The sequence below is a fragment of the Schistocerca serialis genome, chromosome 7 (assembly GCF_023864345.2).
Source record: "Schistocerca serialis cubense isolate TAMUIC-IGC-003099 chromosome 7, iqSchSeri2.2, whole genome shotgun sequence".
Classification (NCBI taxonomy): domain Eukaryota; kingdom Metazoa; phylum Arthropoda; class Insecta; order Orthoptera; family Acrididae; genus Schistocerca; species Schistocerca serialis.
Window position 1 is genome coordinate 106,582,301 of NC_064644.1, and position 23,418 is coordinate 106,605,718.

General features: G+C 42.5%; 1 protein-coding gene across 5 annotated transcripts in view; it reads left to right on the forward strand.

Moving 5' to 3' along the window:
- LOC126412064 (eye-specific diacylglycerol kinase) overlaps nucleotides 1-23,418 on the forward strand; it is a 903,754-nt gene that overhangs the window by 225,323 nt on the left and 655,013 nt on the right. For 4 of the 5 annotated variants that reach the window (XM_050081447.1, XM_050081448.1, XM_050081450.1 and 1 more), the window contains exon 1: nucleotides 3,635-4,672. The exons of the other annotated variant lie outside the window; for it this stretch is intronic. In XM_050081447.1, the coding sequence (XP_049937404.1) occupies nucleotides 4,563-4,672 (110 nt within the window). In that variant the 5' untranslated portion in view covers nucleotides 3,635-4,562. Of the gene's footprint in view, nucleotides 1-3,634; nucleotides 4,673-23,418 lie in introns of those variants that run through there. 5 annotated transcript variants of the gene reach the window in all.

Here is a 23,418-nt window from a genome sequence, read left to right on the forward strand (position 1 = left end):
AAGGAGGAGGAGATATCATTAAGAGATCCTAAGATCTGCTTCATGGAGTAGTCAGACAGGGTCAAATCTTCATTTTAGCGTTCATTATTTTCCGTTGCGCACATTGTTTTTACACCCGCCTCGAGTAGTATCTTGGAATTTATGCACAATGTAGGCTTTTTCTTTGTCTTGGTACTGTGAAGCCTAAATACCTGTTTGCTGTCAGGCATTTGGTCTTTCTCAGGGAGAATACCAGTAGGAAAAATAGCACCACACTTTCTCTGAAATGTCGCTAAAACAAAGCAAGCAATAAAATTAATAATCGCGTACACACTAGCTCAGCGAAGGCAAACGAACGACAGCCAGTGGTTTCGGGAGAACGTTTGTCGCCAACGCATTGGCGTTCGGTCTGTCATACTCGCCAAACCAAAGGGTTATGACCAAGGCATTCGACCATGTGGAATCGCAGTTGACTCTGATAATTATTCGAGATTGCTCTCATTTTGTTATTGTTATAAAGTAACGTTTTAATAACAATTTCACCGGCCTTTATTATCGGGGGAAAAAGGACTTGGTAGTCGTCGCACGTGCAGCATTTATTTTTACTGCAGGAAGCTGATGATCGGGAAAAAAGGAAGCGAGACTGGTGGACAACCTCTCTTTTAAAAAGTAGGGTGCAGTGTGATGGGACAAAATTAACGTCTGACCTTAAATCTGGATTGGAATATGGGCTATTCCATAATTTTGTACGATTTCTGATAGCTGTTGAATTACGCAAGCCCAAAAATTTCGAAAGATGACATCTCTCTTACGAGAGCGTACCTGCAGTAAAACGATATCCATAGAGATACCATTTTGTTTTTCACGCGTATTTCCCTCCAATATCATTTTCAATTTCTTTTTACCATCGCAGTTCAGGATAAAACTATCAGCTTTAGTCCTGTCTCCGCATTCCACTCAATATTCCGATATTTTAAGACAAAATAAATACATACCAGTTTTAACAGACACCGCAAACCGATAAAGAAGCAACGAACATTCGACCCGACGTCCACATTAGTAGGTGGGCCCCAGCCAAAGCACACCGCCAGCGCTTTGATGTTACCGCCGACAGTGCTAAGCGCTTCGTTGACTCCGCTTTGCTGCCCGTCGACAGTTACGCAAATTCGACCAACGAAGCGGTTGGTTGTCGTTCGTTAGTCTAATTTGTGCCCGCCTTAACAATGAATGAGTACGGCCAGATATCGGAATGCATGGGTGACGTCACGGGGAGAACTGCTGCGGTGCTGAGCAGAAAACATCGACTGTGAGTACTCGCCGTCATTGACCATCAGGCATCTCGGTTCCCCCTACCACATCTCCATCTCCAGAGTGTGAATCACTGTAATTACTTTCGCTATCACTGCTACGCCACCTAAACTTACTGTTATTTTATCCATTTAATGAGTAAGCCTCCGTAGCGTAGCGGTAGCATTACCGCCTACCACGCAGGGGGCCCGGGTTTGATACCCTGCATGGGAGTGGATGTTATGTGTCCGTCGTCATCATTTTCATCATCATTGACTCGCAAGTCGCCGATGTGGCGTCAACTAAAGAGGACTTGCAATAAGGCGGCCGAACTCCCGGTCAACAATGCCATACGATGGCCGACTGGTGCGGTCGAGAGGTTCTAGGCTCTACATTCTGGAACCACGCGACCGCTACGGTCGCAGTTTCGAATCCTGCCTCGGGCATGGATGTGTGTGATGTCCTTAGGTTAGTTAGGTTTAAGTAGTTCTAAGTTCTAGGGGACTGATGACCTCAGAAGTCAAGTCCATCTACTTAGTCGTCGAAATAGATTTCCTACTCCATGTATTCTAGCTCATTTTTTTTAACGTGTTCGCACAACGGAATCCAATCTTCTATAGTCATCGAATTAAATTTCTCCTTGCATAAATGCTTCACAGATGTTACGTTGCAGAGAACGTTGCTAGAAGCTACCCAACCTTTCGGAATAGGCCAAATATTCTCTATTGGATTTACGAGAAATTCCGGGTGACAAGGAAGACGTAAATCAACGTGACTAGCAATTTGTAGAATGTTATGACAGATTGACAGATTACTTAATGGTCCTTGGCTCGGTTCTTCGAACAAACTCATACAGAAGAGATTTCAGCATGTCAACCGAGAATGAGATATGTTAGCCACTTTCTGTTTACGTCTTTATTAGAATTAGACGTTAGAGCTTTGTTTATGCCAAGGTCTTGATATGGAGCATTGTCGACAATTAGTACAGAGTTAGATTTTAAATTGGGAATGACCTTTCCTGTCAATCACTTAATGTAATTTTGTTGGTTCATGTGGTTGTGGTAATCCCTGTTGCTTGATTTGACTTCCACACGAGAAACGCATTAGGAATAAAGCCATTTTCACCGCCTGCATGGTTTATTATCAAGCGTTGTCCCTTTGATACCGGTTTGAGGAGACCGTAATTCGTATCATCACTCCACGATTTCTCACCTACGTGTGATGATAAATTGAAAGTTTCATCAAGGTAAACAATGTTTCTGTTTTCCTCACTAAATCTTTTTAATCGCTTGATAAACGCAATTCTTTTTTCTCAGATGTCTCCTCTTTTTCTGTCTCGAGCAGAAAGCTAATTTCTTCAGTAACTGCTTATGGCTTCTTCCAAATTCTCTTCCACTGTAGGCACTTGTTTTTCAGTTGGATAAAAGGTGTAAACGATTCTCCTAATACCGGCCTTATCAAAACTATCAATGTCTGTAATTGTTTAGCGATTATAGTTATTTAGCTGGAGTTGTAAATTTCCATCCACTTACACATTTTAATTTTCTGGATAGTGCTACGTGAAACGTCCGTAGCCACTTGGGCTCTCAGCAGAACTTGCCGCACCGGATTGTTCGTTCTCTGAATGGACTCATCTTCCATAACATTAAAACGCTATGTACGCTCTCCAGGGCCGGCTATTCAGTTTTCTGCCTTTCAGTTTTGAAGTACTAATAGGCATTACAATTTCAGTCTGAGCTTACCACGCACTAGTAATACAAACGCGGAAAAACACACAACGGACGCACATGGCAAACTGCAGACAGCCAAATGTACTGGCGCTGAACAGTACCTCTTTGCGCATGCGCAGTGGCCACCCCGTCAGTTAACATTGTAAAGGTCGCGAAGCTTTCTGATACCTGGCGCGGATTTGTAACTTCCATTGACACCAGATGACGCTAGTCCCCCGTTTCTACGCATGCGCAGTCTGCAGCATATTCAGGACTCCCATAGAACTGTGAGGTCCGCAGTCAGTTGTTTATTGACGTCACTGACCCACTCGCGGCTGGCGGCCGATTTTCTCGCAGGCAGGTGACGCGCGCGCAGTCACGAGGGGTCGCTTTTGAGCAGAAAATCAGGCGTGTAAGGAGGGCGTAAGTTGGCCACGACGTGTGGAGACAGCCAGCAGTCTAGCGCTGACTTGTGGGGCGCAGCTGGCGCGCCGCTGCTCGCGTCCGGCTCGCTTTAATCCCCCGACCGTGGGCTGCCAGCTGGCGTCTCTGGTTCTTCTGGCTCGGAGTGGGGGGGAGAGGGGGCGCCAGCCTGGCTGTGGTCTGTGCCGTGCTGACGTAGCGGAACTCGGCTTCAGTTGGCGTGCCGTGGTCGCCGCGTGTGCAGGTTTGCCGTGTACCGTGCCGCCTAGCCGATTCTGGGAGACTACGCGACGTCTCGCCACACTGGCAGCGAAGCGGTCATCGCGTTTGTGTGAACCTTCTCGGATCCGCGTGTTCCGTCGGAGAGAGAATTGCTAGTGTTCTTCCGTATCTGGCTTCTAAGTGCCAACTTCGTGTGTAGTGTACCAGTGTTGGAAGAATAGTGGACCAACAGTGATCATTCATCGACTACTTGTATGATACTTCACATCAAAGGAAGTGGAGACGCGTGCTACGCCCATGGGCACTCGTAGACGCGGAGGAGCCGATGAACTTGGCAACTGCCGCCAAGTCTCGAAATAAGTGCAGCGTAGTGCAAGCGCCGCCGCTAGTGTTTGTGCTGTTGACGTAACTACAGTATCTCTCTTCCTCTCGCTGTGCTTCCTGCGATACCGGCGCTGGTCTTTCCGCTCTGCTTCCCTTGCAAATGCTGTGTCTTTTTTCTCCTCGGTGGTAAAAGTGTGATGCTTTGTAGCAACTGACAAGAGCAGTGCCGTGTGGTGTGATGCCTGTGGAGGGCGAGGCGCGACACATTGGACAGTCCGCAATCGGCACGTGTGAGGCCACCATTGCCAAGCGCGCACTCTGAGCCAGCGTTGCGCTGCACCTGCGGCAGGTTCGGGATCTCGTCCGTAGGATGACGCCTGCGTCAGGCGCTGACGCGGGCCCCCAGACTGAGAAATAAGTCCTGCAGAAGCGGGCGCGCCGCTCCGAGGCAGGTGGGATGCGGCGCTGCGGCCGGTGGAACGCCGGCCCACCAGCTGGCGTGTCGGCCAAGGTCACCGTAACCACAACCACAACCACAGCCAGCAGCGGCCGCTCGGGCCGGCGGGGTCCCTGGTTCCTGCCTCGGCAGCAGTAGCGACCGCGGCAGTCACCGGCGACATGCGGCTTCGCCCAGACAAGCTGTGCTGTCGCTACAGCGTCACCAGCGCGCTCCGGGGAGCAGTCTCCTGCTGCCGCCGGTCCAGCCTCACCTCCTCCACGCGACGAAGGTAAAGAAAGAAGGAAAAAAACCAACTGTCTCCACCGTCGACGTTTTTGTGTAAGCTACGACCCAGACTCTTACCAACATAGGGTGAAGTAAAACAAGTTGAGCCGGTCGATGTGGACGAGCGGTTCTAGGCGCTTCAGTCTGGAACCGCGCGACCGCTACGGTCGCAGATTCGAATCCTGCCTCGGGCATGGATGTGTGTGATGTCTTAGGTTAGTTAGGTTTACGTAGTTCTAAGTTCTAGGGGACTGATGACCTCAGATCTTAAGTCCCACAGTGCTTAGAGCCAAAACAAGTTCATAATAAAGTCAGAGCATCGTAGCAAATGTCGAATTCCCAAAAATTTTGCAGTTAACCCTTGTGGTGATGCGGCCATGAAACTACAGCCAACTAGCGAAGAGCGCGTGGTAGTTCGTCTAGTAAGCGAACAATGTTGAGGACGCGCCAGTCATTCGCAACGCGCCAGAAATTTTCGAGACGAAGTACGAATCATTTCTTCGTTTCTGTCAATTCTGCAGCGATGTTGCAAACAGCAGTTTCGAAAATTTGCCGTTAACGTCAAGGGTAATAGCTTATTCGTGCTCTCTGTACGTTTGAAAACAATAAAACGTATGGCCTTTAAATATTATTAAATACATTCTATCTTACAGTACTATATATTAGATGGTACGTAATAATGTCCCCCACCTCCGACGCCCCATTCCTGAAATCTTGCTTATTCTGACACTGTCACTTAGCGCCGTCGGAGGGCTAGGTTATGTAGAAAGGTGTTGATTTAGTTGCAAAATAAAAGCTGTGGCAACAGGTTGATGTGTTGTATTGCCTATTATCTATAATCTACCCATGTTTAACGGACCATCTTTTGTGAATAAAACCGTCTAGGTCTCTTAGTAGCTAATTTCGTAAATTACGATGTTTCGTCTACTGTCAACATCAGGTCTATGCCTAATATAAAAGGAACATGCGAACGAGTGGCGTTTATTATACCATATCAGGCTACAAAACATGAAAAATTTAAAAAAAGTTTCAAAAGTTGATTCACCAAAACTTAACACTTGTATAACAACATTCAGTGTCACTATAAATTAAATCCTGAGCCTAAGTAGGCTGTCAACTGGCAACTCGGCTCGAAAAATTTCGGGGACTTGCTAGCTGGTTATATTTATAAAATGACACGACTTTAAATACAAACATTCAAAATCAAATTACAAAACACGATTTAAATGAGTATGGTGGATTCATAACAATAGCTTTTCAACAGAAGTCGAAACGTAATAAATAAATACATTTATTAACAATTTAGACGATTTTATTCACAGTGGAGCCGAACTAATGAAGAAAATTTATTGTCTTTATTGATATTTGACAAATTTTTCATTATGGAAACGAAATCTGTAACGTAAAATCAAGTAAACTATTTTAGATAATAGACAAGTCTCTGTCAAGTATTTCGATGCTTATTATATTCCATACACAGTAGGCGTTGATAAACTACAAAAAATCCACTGCGTAACTTTCGCTGTCCCTTCCACATTCCGACGCTTATAGGGTGAAGAAAAATGTGTGATAATAAGATAGGGGGTGTCGAATCGAGCTGCATATTCCAAATAATAGTAATGCACCACCATGGAGCTATGGCAATTATACGGAAGCTAGTCAGCGTCAGGCCCACCGAGCAATGTTTTTAAACTAGCTTGGCCCCAGCTAATAACTGTTGTACTAATGACAGCAGTTAGTAATTAAATTAGATTGTGATGGGTTCACTGAATAGTCAAAGCTAGACAAACATTAAATTCCTATCCAAGGTTCGTTACACTAACCCGAATTGTTTGTGATGACTACTGGATAAAGCTCCACAATAAAATCAACTATGTTGAAAGCACGTTTGCGCTGTTGTCTTCAGCCGAAGATTGGTTTGATGCCCCCTTTCAACGTTTGTTTTACCTGTTGCAACCTATTCACCTCTGCATAACTAGTGCAGCCCACATCCGTTTGAAATCATCTTACTGTGCTCAACCCTTCGGCCCGCTCTACAATTTTTTTCCTGTACGCTTCCTTCCATTACCAAACTTGATATCTCAAGATGTGTCCTACCAACCGACACCTTCTGTTAGTTAAGTTATGCCATAAATTTCTTTTCTTGTCAGCTCAGTTCACTACCACCTCATCAGTTACCGATCTACCAACCTAATCTTCAGCATTCCTCTGCACACCAGATTTCAAAAGCGTTTATTCTCTATGATGAACTGTGTCTCGTCCACGTTTCGCTTCTGTTCAAGTCTGCACACCAGACAAATACCGTAAAAAAATACTTCCCAACACCTCAATTTCTTTGTCATTTACAGATTTTCCTGCTTCCGAAACGCTTTTCTTGCTACTACAAGTCTGCATTTTATATCCTTCATACTCCGACTGTGGTTTTTTTTTTTTTTTTTTTTTTTTTTTTTCCTGCCCAAGTAGTTAAAAAAATAAACCATACAGCAGAAACAGCACTGCAGTACGGTAGTTTATAAGTAAGACATTATTAATTTAAAAGACCTAAAACCACATGTTTAAACACTTCTGTTTTGTTATGTCCTTGTATTTCAACGTATTGATTAAACCAGTAAGAGTGAACTACCACAGCCGTGAAAAAGAAAACGCGCACTGAATTTTAAACAGTTTTTTCCCTAAATAACATTTTTTACAGCAAGTGTTTGAAATTCCTGACCCTACATCGCTACAGAGTTGACAATGTGGGAAATATCTTTGGTGCTCCCTCTCGAAAAGTATAGTCGTGTTATGAATGAGTGTCGCGTGCAAAATCACACTGATACACACATCCAAACAAGTTCGCTTACCGGACAAACTTCCGTGCACTCATAGTTGACGGCCGTTTTATGGCCGAAGGTCAACATCAGCGTGAAAAGGTCAGTATTATTAATTCTTCCTCAGACTGCGCGCCCATTGGTTAGACTGAATTATGGCCTCGCACGACATTCTTATTCACTTACCAACCGCACCACAGTCACTGATGATGTATTTATCTCCAAATTCGCATACAAAGTGGGATTTCTTTTGCTCTGGGTAGAGCTCTACTAACGCATCATTGAAGTTCAGGACGTATTTATGTTCCGAATGTCATCACTGGATAGTACTCGACACTTGTCATCGACGGTAAATTCTATGAGCAACTATTTTTCTCATTTGTAAGGTCGATAGTTGAGTGACTCAGCTCTACTTTGTCAGAACATATGAAACATTTTCAGATAGTGAAATTCGACCCAAACTAGAATCGTTACGGATTTTGCGAGCACAGCATTTGGAAAATACGTTTTAATAAAACGTAACTTGCGCCACTGTGTCAGATACTGGTGGTGGGCGGCCATTGCTATCCTGAAAAGCCTAAGAAATAGTATCCATTACAACTTAACGGTGTGGAAAAATTAACATTTATATGTTATGAAGACCCAATACTTACTCTTACATTGACTCATTATTCCTTCGTTTATTAAAACAATTACGACACTGCACTTCTGTTTATTTGAACATAAACTGCAATTTATTTTAATGATTTTTAACCTTTATAAATCCAGCAGCTTAGGTGCTTTGTTAGGGCTATTGACCGGTGTCTCATTCCGTTCAGGAGTCTCAGAAAGGCTGAAAACCACAGGCTTACAAGAAAGTAGCATGATCAGATTACGTATTCCTTCGAAAGGGCTAATCGCTATGGCGCCACAACCGCCAGAGTCCATACAGTCCTTTGTTTTCTTTTTGGCAGGCAGGTTTCGTATCTCGAAACCTACCCGAGAATCTGGATTGAAAAAGCAGAATCAGGCATAAAGGATTCACCAGCTGTGTACATCACTCGTGCCGTTCCGTCAGTGGCGTTAGGAACGAACATACGCTACTGCCAAAAACGGACTGAATTACAGCTACTATTTATTCTCATTTTTATGTACTAAATACGGTTTAAAGGTTCATTTTTACATCGTACAAAGAAATACGGTTTGTAATTAGTAAGAATATACGATGACAATTATGTATAATGTTTCCCTTTAATAACCATTTACGTGGTTTTGAATAAATTTAACGAAAATTATATCCGTTATTTGCTTAAATATTTTAAAGCGACAATAATAGCTTTGTTTCCACTAGTGCTTAGGATAGTCCATCAGCGCCTTAACATTGCTTCCAAGATATTGCAATTCCTAGAAAGATCATTTTTGAAATTCATCCGTCCAAAAATTTTAGAAATATATAGCAGGCTGTTGATTTAAGAACCAGAGTAGCAACAAACACTCAACTTTGACAGTGTCACAGTTTACACTTCATTAAATTGAAACGTGCACTCAGGATATCAGTATTTCATGCAGCACTACGATTGTGAATACTGGGCCGCAAACTATACGGCTAAAACTACCTACTGAAAAAGCTAGCTTCGTAATAATTCAGTGGTCTAATACTATAAATAGTTGTTGTTGTTGTTGTGGTGGTGGTCTTCAGTCCTGAGACTGGTTTCATGCAGCTCTCCATGCTACTCTATCCTGTGCAAGCTTCATCATCTCCCAGTACCTACTGCAACCTACATCCTTCTGAATTTGCTTAGTGTATTCATCTCTTTGTCTCCCTCTACGACTTTTTACCCTCCACACTGCCCTCCAATACTAAATTGGTGATACCTTGATGCCTCAGAACATGTCCTACCAACCGATCCCTTCTTCTAGTCAGGTATACATCATGTTTTCGAAAGAAACGAACATTGGTTGAGAAGCGAGTGTGTGAAATTTCAGAAGTATGCTTAAATAGAAAATATAGCTATGCTGTATTCTTATCGTGTTCGAGATGCTTGTATTCAAACTTCACGGCCTGGAGGCTCAGAAACCCGCACATCGCTTACGCAAATTTACAGAATGTTGGATCTTATCGTCCTCGCCTGTGAAAGTCACATAAGTTGGAGCAGTTCAGCAGCGTAATTCGCTTTCAGTGATGCAATGCCGTGACCACTGACTATGTATGCTGACATGACGTGCATCTATCGTCATTGCAGTGGAAACAGAAGGGCTGCGGTTGCTGAATTCTAACGGCGTTTTCGTGGACGAGGAATAGCCCGCGCAGTAACGGTTGCGTTGGATCTCGACACAGTGCGTGAAAGTGGTTCTTGTCCCGTGTACGTCATGGATCGTTGCGACGGTGCCAGGGAGATCGAAATAAGGTAGAAAACATTAATCAGACATACAAGAGACACTCTGTTATTTGTTGTAAAAGGATTACTGCGTCAAACACATACCACATCTCTATCCCTCTCTCACCAAAACAACTCATTACTTACGTCTAATTCTAGCGAAGGCGGTGTGGTTCAAACACTGCACTTCGGTGTTACGGATGACCGGAATTCATCTTTTCGTTTGCCAGCCCGATTTAGGTTATCCGTGGTTTTTCTTAAACCACTTAGCAAGTGCACGGATGGATCCTTTGGAAAGAACCCGGCCGATTTCCTTTCCCAATTTGCGTTTTGTGGTTCGTGAATAACGATATTGCCGTCCGTGGGATGCTAAACACTAAATCTTCCTTCCTTTTTTCTGAACGTGGTATTGAAACTTTGATGTATATACCGGCTTCACTCCCATAGTTTCCACATCGTACACGCCAGCGCGACGTTCCTTTGGGAATCCGAACACTTCAGCAACATTAAATAATATATGTATCATATTTTTCCGGTTCCGATGAAGTTCCATAAGGATGTCGCTAGGTAGAACGGTTGGAACACCATCCTGCCACGCTCCTCACCATTGCTGTTGTGCTTCGTCTTTCATCTGGGCCACGCCGTGTTGTCGAGATTGAAACGATAGACCTGTTGACGAAGCGTAAAAATCGCTGTATTACATGTATTTTGCAGTCTCTCTTTCTGGGTCTTAATAGTTATCTCACTCGTACTTTCGTTTTTTCCCTCATATTAGTCGCAATACATAACTCTGGCGGTAAATGGAAATAAACAGAGCACCGAAAACCGTTCGTTTTATTCGCCTCAATTTTTTTCCACGCTCTCCATATCAACGGACTGGAAAGGAGCTCCCAAATCCGACCAGCATTTCCCAGTTGCCTGTAGAGTTCACTTACACGCTGTAATAGAACTTTGTCAGTCGCGTTTCATAAAACCTTCTGTAGAATCTTTGACAGTGAACTGAGTCCTTTTATTATAAATTTTATATAAGAGCGCGGTTCTAGCTTTTATAAAGGATTTATTTAAGATCTTTGAGAGTGTCATACGGGTCATAGAACATTGCTTTGAAGGATCATCTGTGGAGGAACCTCCAGCTGCGTGTTTCAATGAAGAGCACATGTGAGATGCTGTGTTTGTCCTGAACAACGAACTGAAAATTATGACTATAATGCGTTTTAGACAGGTACGTGCCGAGTAAAACTGTGAGGGACGGGAAAAACCCACCGTGGTACAACAACAAAGTTAGGAAACTACTGCGAAAGCAAAGAGAGCTTCACTCCAAGTTTAAACGCAGCCAAAACCTCTCAGGCAAACAGAAGCTAAACGATGTCAAAGTTAGCGTAAGGAGGGCTATGCGTGAAGCGTTCAGTGAATTCGAAAGTAAAACTCTATGTACCGACTTGACAGAAAATCCTCGGAAGTTCTGGTCTTACGTTAAATCAGTAAGTGGCTCGAAGCAGCATATCCACACTCTCCGGGATGATGATGGCATTGAAACAGAGGATGACACGCGTAAAGCTGAAATACTAAACACCTTTTTCCAAAGCTGTTTCACAGAGGAAGACCGCACTGCAGTTCCTTCTCTAAATCGTCGCACATCGAAATAAGTGTCCAAGGAATAGAAAAGCAACTGGAATCACTCAACAGAGGAAAGTCCACTGGACCTGACGGGATACCAATTCGATTCTACACAGAGTACGCGAAAGAACTTGCCCCCTTTCTAACAGCCGTGTACCGCAAGTCTCTAGAGGAACGGAGGGTTCCAAATGATTGGAAAAGAGCACAGGTAGTCCCAGTCTTCAAGAAGGGTCGTCGAGCAGATGCGCAAAACTATAGACCTATATCTGTGACGTCGATCTGATGTAGAATTTTAGAACATGTTTTTTGCTCGAGTATCATGTCGTTTTTGGAAACCCAGAATTTACTATGTAGGAATCAACATGGATTCCGGAAACAGCGATCGTGTGAGACCCAACTCGCTTTATTTGTTCATGAGACCCAGAAAATATTAGATACAGGCTCCCAGGTAGATGCTATTTTTCTTGACTTCCGGAAGGCGTTCGATACAGTTCCGCACTGTCGCCTGATAAACAAAGTAACAGCCTATGGAATATCAGACCAGCTGTGTGGCTGGATTGAAGAGTTTTTAGCAAACAGAACACAGCATGTTGTTATCAATGGAGAGACGTCTACAGACGTTAAAGTAACCTCTGGCGTGCCACAGGGAAGTGTTATGGGACCACTGATTTTCACAATATATATAAATGACCTAGTAGATAGTGTCGGAAGTTCCATGCGGCTTTTCGCGGATGATGCTGTAGTATACAGAGAAGTTGCAGCATTAGAAAATTGTAGCGAAATGCAGGAAGATCTGCAGCGGATAGGCACTTGGTGCAGGGAGTGGCAACTGACCCTTAACATAGACAAATGTAATGTATTGCGAATACATAGAAAGAAGGATCCTTTATTGTATGATTATATGATAGCGGAACAAACACTGGTAGCAGTTACTTCTGTAAAATATCTGGGAGTATGCGTGCGGAACGATTTGAAGTGGAATGATCATATAAAATTAATTGTTGGTAAGGCGGGTACCAGGTTGAGATTCATTGGGAGAGTCCATAGAAAATGTAGTCCATCAACAAAGGAGGTGGCTTACAAAACACTCGTTCGACCTATACTTGAGTATTGCTCATCGGTGTGGGATCCGTACCAGATCGGTTTGACGGAGGAGATAGAGAAGATCCAAAGAAGAGCGGCGCGTTTCGTCACAGGGTTATTTGGTAAGCGTGATAGCGTTACGGAGATGTTTAACAAACTCAAGTGGCAGACTCTGCAAGAGAGGCGCTCCGCATCGCGGTGTAGCTTGCTCGCCAGGTTTCGAGAGGGTGCGTTTCTGGATGAGGTATCGAATATATTGCTTCCCCCTACTTATACCTCCCGAGGAGATCACGAATGTAAAATTAGAGAGATTAGAGCGCGCACGGAGGCTTTCAGACAGTCGTTCTTCCCGCGAACCATACGCGACTGGAACAGGAAATGGAGGTAATGACAGTGGCACGTAAAGTGCCCTCCGCCACACACCGTTGGGTGGCTTGCGGAGTATAAATGTAGATGTAGATGTAAATTTACAATGGAAAGAAACCACGTGTAATCGAAATAGTGCGCAATTCGGATTCGAACCGTGACTATTGGCTTTCGCGAGAGTTGATATTCCATTTGAGGTTCCTTCCTATACCTGTCGTGTGTAGACGCAACACTTCAGTCAGCAACCTCCTCTCTTGCTGTGAGAGTTTCGAAATAATAGCAGCTAAGTGCATCTTTAAACTAGTAATCGGTACAAATGCTTCTTTAACTCGGTTAGTAACGAAACGATGATGAAAGTCTTAGATATCACTTCGACTTTGTAAGTATTGGTTGTAAGCGTTTTAAATTCTGCTTGTTATTGTCACAGAAACTGGAAAATTTTGCGCAGTTTGTTGGAATTACGGAAGTCTCAGCAGTTAATTGGTTTAAATAAATTATTAGTTCAACCACACGGAGTTAGCGGTAAAAGGGCTGCGATACACGTGAGTTTTTTCGCTCTCATAAAGCTTCGTAATCTCCGATAATACTCGGAGAATTGTTTATACTAGGGTCGAATTTTCGCTGATAATTACTTTCAGGTAGTTCCTTGCGAGTACTTTCTGTAAGTGTCTGGGAGTCTAGCGAGAGAAAATATCGGTAGCGTTTGTACACAGTAGCGTGAGAATGCGTGCGAGAGCTGCGAGATAACTCACAGCGAGATTTTCCTGTCGCAATACCGTGAATGTAGGAAGAGCGTCGGGCTGCAGCTGCACTTTTGATACTGTTAGTGGCGAATGAAAAACTTACTAAACAACTGCGTTTTTGTTGGATAAGATTGTGGATTTGGGGGCGAATTCATTTTGGAGCATACAAGATTCACACGGAGCATATAAGATTCTCACTTAGATCTTGTGAAGAAAAATGCCGGCCGGTGTGGCCAAGCGGCTCTAGGCGCTTCAGTTTGGAACCGCGCGGCCGCTACGGTCGCAGGTTCGAATCCTGCCTCGGGCATGGATGTTTGTGATGTCCTTAGGTTAGTTAGGTTTGAGTGGTTCTAAGTTCTAGGGGACTGATGACCTTAGCTGTTACGTCCCATAGTGCTCAGAGCCATTTGAACCATTTGAAGAAAAATCCACAACAACAACGAAATTTTTTGACAATAACAGCGATGGAGATGGAAGAAATATATTTTATAATTGGACCCAAAATTGCCAATCTAGATACTGTTATGCGTAAATCCATCAAGACGACTGCTTGCGCTACAAATATTTCTAGCATCAGCAAATATTACTAGCATCAGCTACGTTTATTCTCTTTAATTTTTGGTCTAGTAAGAAATACGATGAAATAACGGTACACTAATTTCAGCTCGATACCGATGGACATTCAAAAGCCAAAAAGGGCGGATATCTGATAAATGAACCATTTCTGTGCACATATGAATTTACAAGCTTTTACTTGTATTGACTTAAGGAACCACTCGTAAAATCCTGGGGATTTGTTCTTCACCATCCAGTGTAATAATATAATCAATAAATACCACGTCGTATAAAATTATAGATACATCTGTATTATTTGAAATAAATGACGATTTTCCGATTTCCAAAACAATCACTTTCAAAAACAACTTCAATTGTTTCTCTCTATTAATTTGTGTTGAACTACATTGCTGATTCCTTGAATTGTAGAGGTTCTGGTAATTTTCTTCTGTGGAGATGATGTAAACTTTTGGGTTCTTACCGTACTTCCTATCGTCCAGTAACTGTAGCTTCCAAAGCCGGCCGCGGTGGCTGTGCGGTTCTAGGCGCTTCAGTCTGGAACCGAGCGACTGCTACGGTCGCAGGTTCGAATCCTGCCTCGGGTATGGATGTGTGAGATGTCCTTAGGTTAGTTAGGTTTAAGTAGTTCTAAGTTCTAGGGAACTGATGACCTGAGATGTTAAGTCCCATAGTGCTCAGAGCCTTTTTTTTATGTCCAAAATACTGGCCTGTCCTCGTACAAACGAAGTAAATGCCCAAATTCGTCCTGAGGTCACTTCCTGCCAGCTTTCTTCATTACTCTTTTTGCCATCACACTGCTGACATTAACTCATAGTGCGAATCCGTCACGACTGTAGTCTCAGCTGGCCCTACGTACGAGTATATGGAGGAGTCGCTTGCAGTGCTGATGTGGCGCAATGGTTAGTACGCTAGTCTGTCATTCACATGTTCATTGTAAAGGTGGGATCAAGTCTCTTCAGAGATATTTTTTATTTAAGTTTGTTAATTCTACGCGATATATGTATGACGTTTTTATGCATATGCTATTTGCTGCCTAGCACTGTTTAAGTCCAGAATTTACGAATTAGGGAATTAGGCTAACCGCTCGTACTGTTAGTTTAGGAGGTAAAACGGGCGATTACTTTGCTCAGAAACATGCCACGGCTACATGTTAGGGCTCAATAACGAGTTTCGTCGGTACTTCTGTTTAAAGAATGCTCGAGCACCACAAAATATGTTATCAAGATGTTGTGATGTACAAACTGTGAAATACGCTACAAACCTGGGAAGCAATACGGCTGCTCAGCATTCTCTTGAGTACTGTGGCGTGTGAGTGTCGTGATTTGATTGTGTGTTGTACAATTTTAGCAAGATTACAAAACAACTAGTTACTTATTATCAATGTAACATGAGGTTTTATTTACACACTGCTTTTCCCTGGCTAATGATCGTTATTTTGTAAAAGAAATTCCCCTGGGAACGTGTAGCAATGTTGTCTTTAAAGCAGTGTAAATAGCGCTAAGTTCCGGATCGGTTATCGAATATAACGCTACTGCTTTTCGAGGTGGCAGCACTTTTCTTTAAGCAAAATGAACAGTTTTGTCGCACAATACCGCACGCACACAACACTAATGTATTTTTCCTGTCAAAATATTTCATAGAAGTTGGTACGAAATAACCAGGCTTCATACATCAGCAGATAAGAATTTATATCACGTACGATGCTATTTGCATTGTATTTAAAGATTATTCACAATCTAAGTCGAATTTACTTCCTCAAAGTGGGTTCTGGGCCACCAATACACAATTATTATTGCGATTATGACCAACGGCATTCATGTCCGTACAGAAAATCAATTTTAAACTGCCGCTGCAAATTTCACTAAGATGGCGGCTAACATAAGACAGTCACTTAACGAATCTAGTTCAGGCGTTGTTTTACTCTCAACAAGTAATATATATTAAATCTTTTCTGTATCTTAACTATATGCATTAACATTTAAAAGTATTTCTCCATGTTAATCACTCATTATTCAGCATTTTACCAATAATCTGCGCTGTAGATCAATGACGCTAATGGCTGCACCCCATTTTAGCTGAACAGGAAACTTAGCATTTATATGTAAGGACGAGAATCATATTAAAATAAAAATTCAAACACACGTATTGATTTCAGTAACACAGAAACTCTAATTTTCAAGTATTACTTAACAGCATAATACAGTTTTTTACCGACCTCAGTGCTACGAGACGTCATTTGCGTCCGATCATTACAAGGGTTCGATCGAGGAGGAGGATTATTGTTGAAGAATCACAGATAACGAAAGATGAAGATTTCCATTATCTTTTTCCATGAGTATTGTCTGAGTCATGATTTTCACAAAAAATTAAATGTTCTAACTGACAATAATTATTTATTATTATTATTTTAGTATTGATGAAGTCCTTTTTTTGTTACACTCTGCCGTCCGGCGACACCACAGCGGTGTCGTGTGCATAGTATCGCGCAGTGGTCGGTGACAGCACTTTAGCATCTTTTGCATTCTGTGGTGTTTTGTTTAGGTAACAATAAGGTACACAAGTCAACAATTTTTTTTGTTTTTATAAGTACTTTGCCCTTTCATGGTGGCAAACGAAAGAGACGATACGATTATTTACGATGAATCAGCGGAACGTAACTTGGAAGTTGCCACTACATCGCATACGTCTCATCATGATCCGGTTGATACTCTTTGCGGTGACATAAAGCAATACCAGCTAGTAGGCCTATGTAGTTCCGAAACGATAAACGAAAACGAGGAAACTGCCATACATGTTCCAAAAACAAAAAAACAACAAACTTAATGTGCAAGTCTTGTGGAGTTGCGTTACATGTTGGAGACTGTTTTGCTGCATATCACGTTGTTGTTGTTGCTGCTGCTGTGGTCTTCAGTCCTGAGACTGGTTCGATACAGCTCTCCATGCTACTCTATCTCGTGCATGCTTCTTCATCTCCCAGTACTTACTGCAACCTACATCCTTCTGAATCTGCTTCTATTCATCTCTTGGTCTCCCTCTACGATTTTTACCCTCCACGCTGCCCTCCAGTGCTAAAGTGCTAAATTTGTGATTCCTTGATACCTCAGAACATGTCCTACCAACCGATCCCTTCTTCTAGTCAAGTTGTGCCACACACTTCTCTTCTCCCCAATCCTATTCAACACCTCATTAGTTATATGATCTACCCATCTAATCTTCAGTATTCTTCTGCAGCACCACATTTCGAAAGCTTGTATTCTCTTCTTGTCCAAACTATTTATCGTCCATGTTTTACTTCCATACATGGCTACACTCCATACAAATACATACATTCAGAAACGACTTCCTGACACTTAAATCTATACTCGATGTTAACAAATTTCCCTTCTTCAGAAACGCTTTCCTTGCCATTGCCAGTCTATTGGCATATCATATGTTAGATAAATACTAAGTACCAAAGACAATGCAAATAAACAAATATATGAAACAAATTGTGTACTTATTTACGTATCTATATCTTAGAAATTTCATGAACTTAGGGAAACAGGGAGGCAGGGTTGAGAACTAACGATGAGATTAGTAAAACCTAACAATTTATAAACTCACGATAATCTCAAGAGCGGCAGGCGACAAGACAAGTAATCCGAATTACGAGACGCGCGCGGACAGCAAAGTGTTAATATCACGAGAATGTGCGCTGAAATTCCACACACAGTGCTATCGTGTATATTGTTCTGAATAAAATATAGTTGTTGGTATTAAAGTACGCTCAGCTCTCGCGACAGTACCGGTATATAGTTTTCCTTGTCTGGGAGCCAGGGCGAGCAGTTATCGAGAGATTGAACTTCCTGTCTACACGAGAGATCTAAACTTGCAGAGCGCGACTTCCGAGGGCTTGCCCTACACTCGGTCACTGCTGCCGAGCTGGCTCGCGGAGCATTTCGCATGACACGCAAACGCTCTCTGAGCGTGAAAAACTCACAGGTATACGATATTTTCGATATTGCAGCGCCCGTATTATTCTGAATTACGGCGCAAAATTCCTTCGAAAGGACTTCACATTGTAATTCAGAACAACATAGCCATTTCAATATCGTATTTATCCGCCAACACCGGGTGAGGGACTTTCGTGTACAATATCTCCCTTCTAAGCGAATATTATATATTGGCTGTGGACACATGGTTGCCGACGTATCTAAGATTGGGTTTGGCCGTGAGTCGTGCTCGGGTAGCAAATGGTAAGGCGGCCACTCGCGATAAGCGGGAAATTCGGGTTCGAGTCCCGGTCCGGCATAAATTTTTGTTGTCATTCCACTATGCAGCTGATAGTAATCCATATTCGCAACTGCGAATATATTTCATGCTTCTCACATGTGTAGCAATCTTAAGGAAGTTAATTACTGTCTGTAACATAATTTTTTTATGTATATATAATATAGCGGCACGTGAAAATTTGTTCTAATGCCGGGAATCGAACGCGGTTCTCCTGGTTACTAGCCAGGTGCGTTGGCCACTAAGCTAGATTGGCGCAGCGGTACACACAACTGCACGCCTCCTTCCTCGATCCAAAATTTTCGCTACCGCCCCAATCTGCTTTACATTCCCGCTTACATACGAACTGAATTGCTGAGGCCTTCCATGCTTCGGAATAGCACGTCAGCATCGAACGAAAATTGAGGATCCAGCCTGAAACCCATATACAGGTACTTATATTCGTACAGATTAAATGACACAGTTTCAGAGACTTTACTGATCTCACCCAGGCAGCGAGAATTTTGATTGAGGAGGAAAGCGTGCCAGGATAATCAGTGCAGTTGTGTGAACCGCTGTGCTAAGCCGACTTAGTAGCTAAGGCATCTGTCTAGTAAGCAGGAGACTGGGTTCTATCCCGGCCTTAGTACAAATTTTCACTCTCTGCTTCAAGTCACGCCTTTGAGACCGGTATAGGCTCTAAATTGTATTATTTCATTCAACCTGACAAGTATACATACGATTCTTGCAATGGGACACTAAAGCATATAACAGGGTGTCCCACTCAAACCTCCCTGATATCAAAGACTCAGGAAAAAAAACAGTAGATACGACAGTGAAAAAATGCACCACATTGCAGAGCATCTCAAAGAATGTATTTATCATCAATACATCTCTACATATGAACCATTTGTAGCACAACAAATATCGAGTCTATATTCAATTTCTTGCCAAGTGTTCTGTAACATTTCCTATGTTATTGTTGCAATTGCATGTAAGTGATACGATATCGCAACATGGGAATGTCGTCCACTTTGTATTGGATGGAACTGGGGTCCTAGAAACGACGGAGAGTCTTCGTCCCCACCGTAGTCCGCACTGGTAGACAACTCCACAACAGACTCCAGCAGTCCACTCACTCCACCGCCGCCCCACGCCGAAATCTGGTTTATCTGTGGGGTTCGGCCCAACATTCATGGTAGCGAAATGCAGGAAGAGCTGCAAAGTATCGGCGCTTGGTGCGGGAAATGGTAACTGACCCTCAGTCAAAACCAATGTAACGCATTTTGTATACATAGACAGAAAGACTGTTTATTGTATGATTACAAAAGTGCAGAACAATCACTGGAAGCAGGTACTTCGGAGAAATATCTGGGAGTATGCGTAACGGAGCGATTTGAAGTGGAACGATCACATAAAGTTAATTGCGAGTAAGGCAGATAGCTGATTGAGATTCCATGGAAGAATTCTCAGAAAATGTATTCCATCAACAAAGGAAGTAACTGACAAAACACTCGTTCGAATAATACTTACATATTGCTCGGCAGTATGGGATCCGTACCAGACAGGACTGACAGAAGATCCAAAGAAGAGCAGCACGTTTCGCTAGATGTTCATTCATTAAGCGCGAAAATGTTTCGGAGATGCTCAACAACTGCAATGACAAAAGTTGCAAGAGGGGCGTTCTGCATCACTCTATGGTTTACTGTTAAAAGGCCCAAGTGCGTATGTTCCTTAAGGATCATCCAATATACTCGTATTGCTTCCGCCTACATATATCTCGCGAAAAGATCATCAAGACAAAATTAGAGAGAATCGAGCACCACGGAGGCTTACTAGCAATCGTTCTTCACGCAAACCGTACACGACTGGAACAGAAGAATGGGAAAGTGATACTGGTGCACAGAAAGATAGGCCACACACGATATAGTGGCTGCATAGATGAAGTTGTAGAAATTGTGACTAATTTACTTAACTGCCTGATTTAAGCTACCAAAATTTGGCAGATAAGTGTTACTTAGAACTAATATTAAACAATTTAGAGAAGGGTTAATGGTATTGGGGAACACATGCTACGAGTTTCTGTGGATGAAATTGCGCTCTTGTTCATTTGATTGAATGTTATTAATCAAAGTCGTCATTACTCCAGTATCATTCGAATTTGAGATAAACAAAGTTGTTATATGTTTACTGTAGACATAAGCTTCAGTTTAATATGTCGATGAGAAGTGTAGCTGCATTGGTTTACCAGTAGTTTAATTTTAAATGCTTGTTAAATCATAATTTATAAAAGGCTGTGTCATTCGTGAACTAGCGATCATACAACGAAAAGCAGTGTTGATATGAACTCGTGATATTTGCACGCTCAGTTTGATATCCTCTTATTCTCTGAGCTTCCACAAGATTCACTTTCAGCGTTTTTCGTGTATTTCCAAGTTATATTCAGTAGCTGGAAGCGTCACTTGTGGTGCCACAGGCGTGCCCATTTCCCCTAGCTCTGGGTTTTTACCCACCGCTTCCTGTCGCCTAATCCCTTTGTGCGGAGCGCTAAGTTTGTCTTGCTGCTGCGTGGCTTGCCGGTATTCCAGCTGAGACTCTCATACGGCACCGCTTTCTCGGAGTAGTTTGCCTTCAACAGTCTCCTAGTTCAGTTCATCCAGTATCTCTGTGACACTATTCCACGGATTAAACAAACCTGTGACCATTCGTACTGCCCTTCCCAGTAAACGTTCAGTATCTCCTGTTAGTCCTATCTGATACGTGTCCCACACACCTGAGCAATATTCTAGAACCGGTGGCATGTGTGATTTGTGAGCAATCTCGTTTGTAGACTGATTTCACTTCTCCAGTATTCTACCAATAAACCGAAGTCTACCACCTGGTTTACCCACGAATGAACCTATGCGATCATTCCATTTCATATCCCTGCAAGGTGTTACACCCAGGTATTTGTATGAGTTGACCGATTCCAACAGTGACTCATTAATATTATAGTCATTGGATACTACGTTTTTTCGTTTTGTGAAGTGCAAAATTTTACATTTCTGAACATTTAGAGCAAGTTGCCAATCTCTGCGCCACGTTGAAATCTTACTGGGATCTGACTGAATATTTATGCAGCTTCTCTCGGATAGAACTTCATTATAGATAACTGTATCATCTGTAAAATGCCTCATTTTACTGTTAATGTTGTCTGCAAGGTCATGAGTACAATATAAACAGCAAGGGTCCCAGCACTCTTGCCTGGGGCACACCCGTAGTTTTTCTGCATCTGACTAGGACTCTCCATCCAAGATAACACGCTGTGTCTCCATACCAAAAAGTCCTCAGTAACAAATTTCACTTGATACCCATACGATCGTACTTTTGACAATACGCGTAGTGCGGTGAGTCAAATGCTTTTCGGAAATCAAGAAACACTTGATCCAAAGCTTCCAGTACGTCATCTGAGAAAGGTTCGAGTTGCATTTCACATGATCGATGTTTTCGAAACCCACTCTGGCTGCTATCTGCTTGGAAGTTCTGAATCCGGTCACAAATTCACTAAACCTCAACACATAACTCTCAAGTGTCTACCGGATGTCAACGACTGAGGCATCAATTTGGCATACGTTGTCTACGATGCTATGGATTTCATGGACGAACAGAGCCAGATGAGTTTCGCAACATCTCTGGCTCCAGAACCCATGTTGATTTATCTACATGAGATTCGTGTTCTCAAAAAGAACTAATAATAGTTGAGAATAAAACATGTGCCACAGTTCTAAAACAGATTGATTTAAGTCATTGTTGTGCGGATTGCTATGCGAAGTACGGTATTGTGAATGCTCGCCTCATTGCCAACGTTTCGTATCTGTACACCCACTCTAGGAAGACTTAGCAAGATCGTGTCTTCGGTAGACATTTCGTGAGAAGTGTTTTTAGATTTTATTTATGGTTTTGGATTCATTAAGATCTTGAAAAACCTACGTATTTTTACGCACAATAAGAAATGTATGTCGAAGAAACAAAGAAATCTGCACAGCTAGTGAGAGATGCTTGACACTGTGTGCTGACGACATCCAGTTATTGGGGTTAAAAGTCAAGCAAGCTCAATTCCTAGCAACAGGTCGCAGCGCCTCGACCCTAATACAATTGACCGTTAGCCGATACCGCCCAGTTTGCGATTAAAACTGACAGAAGCGAAAATAAACGCAGCCCCTCTAATATGTGAAGCAATGTCTCCCGTTATCCCATATATTCCATATATTTTGCGTCGTTTCTTAGGTGCTTAAAAATTTGTGGTGGTATAATACGTCTTTGCCAAAACATGAAAGTCTGTTTTCTGCCGTACGCGTTTTGTTTCTTTTGTGTGTGAAGCATCTTTGTATATAATAGTTGCGATTTATAGCAATTACAAATTTGTTACTACATTACGGTTTTTCCGGTTATTCTCTTGTGTTATATATCAGAAAAATCTTTTGCACCACAAGTTTTGCTAGGTTAAATTACCATTCGGTGTTACTTACGATTTCTGATGTTAATCTGTGTTTGTTGTCCTGAAGCTGTATTTAGCTGGTCTGCATATTCCAGATGGCCGATTATCGATGCTTTTTCGAACACATTTCTCTGAACACTTTACTTCCACTTTTCACTGTGTGTGTGTGTGTGTGTGTGTGTGTGTGTGTGTGTGTGTGTGTGTAGTGTTGCCAACTGTCGCTGTGTGTTAATCATTCGTCTTTTGTTTGTGTTGTGGTGTGTATACTGCATGTAGTTTGTTGCACACAGCGGTAGTTGTCAATACTGCAAATGCTAACACACAATAAGACAGTGAAAAGTGGAAGTGAAGTGCTCAAATAAATGTGTTCGAAAAACGCCGAAAATTGCCCATGTGGAGTATGCAGACAAATTAAGAAACAACGCTAGATCGACACACATGGATTAACAAAATTAGAAATCGTAAATAACATC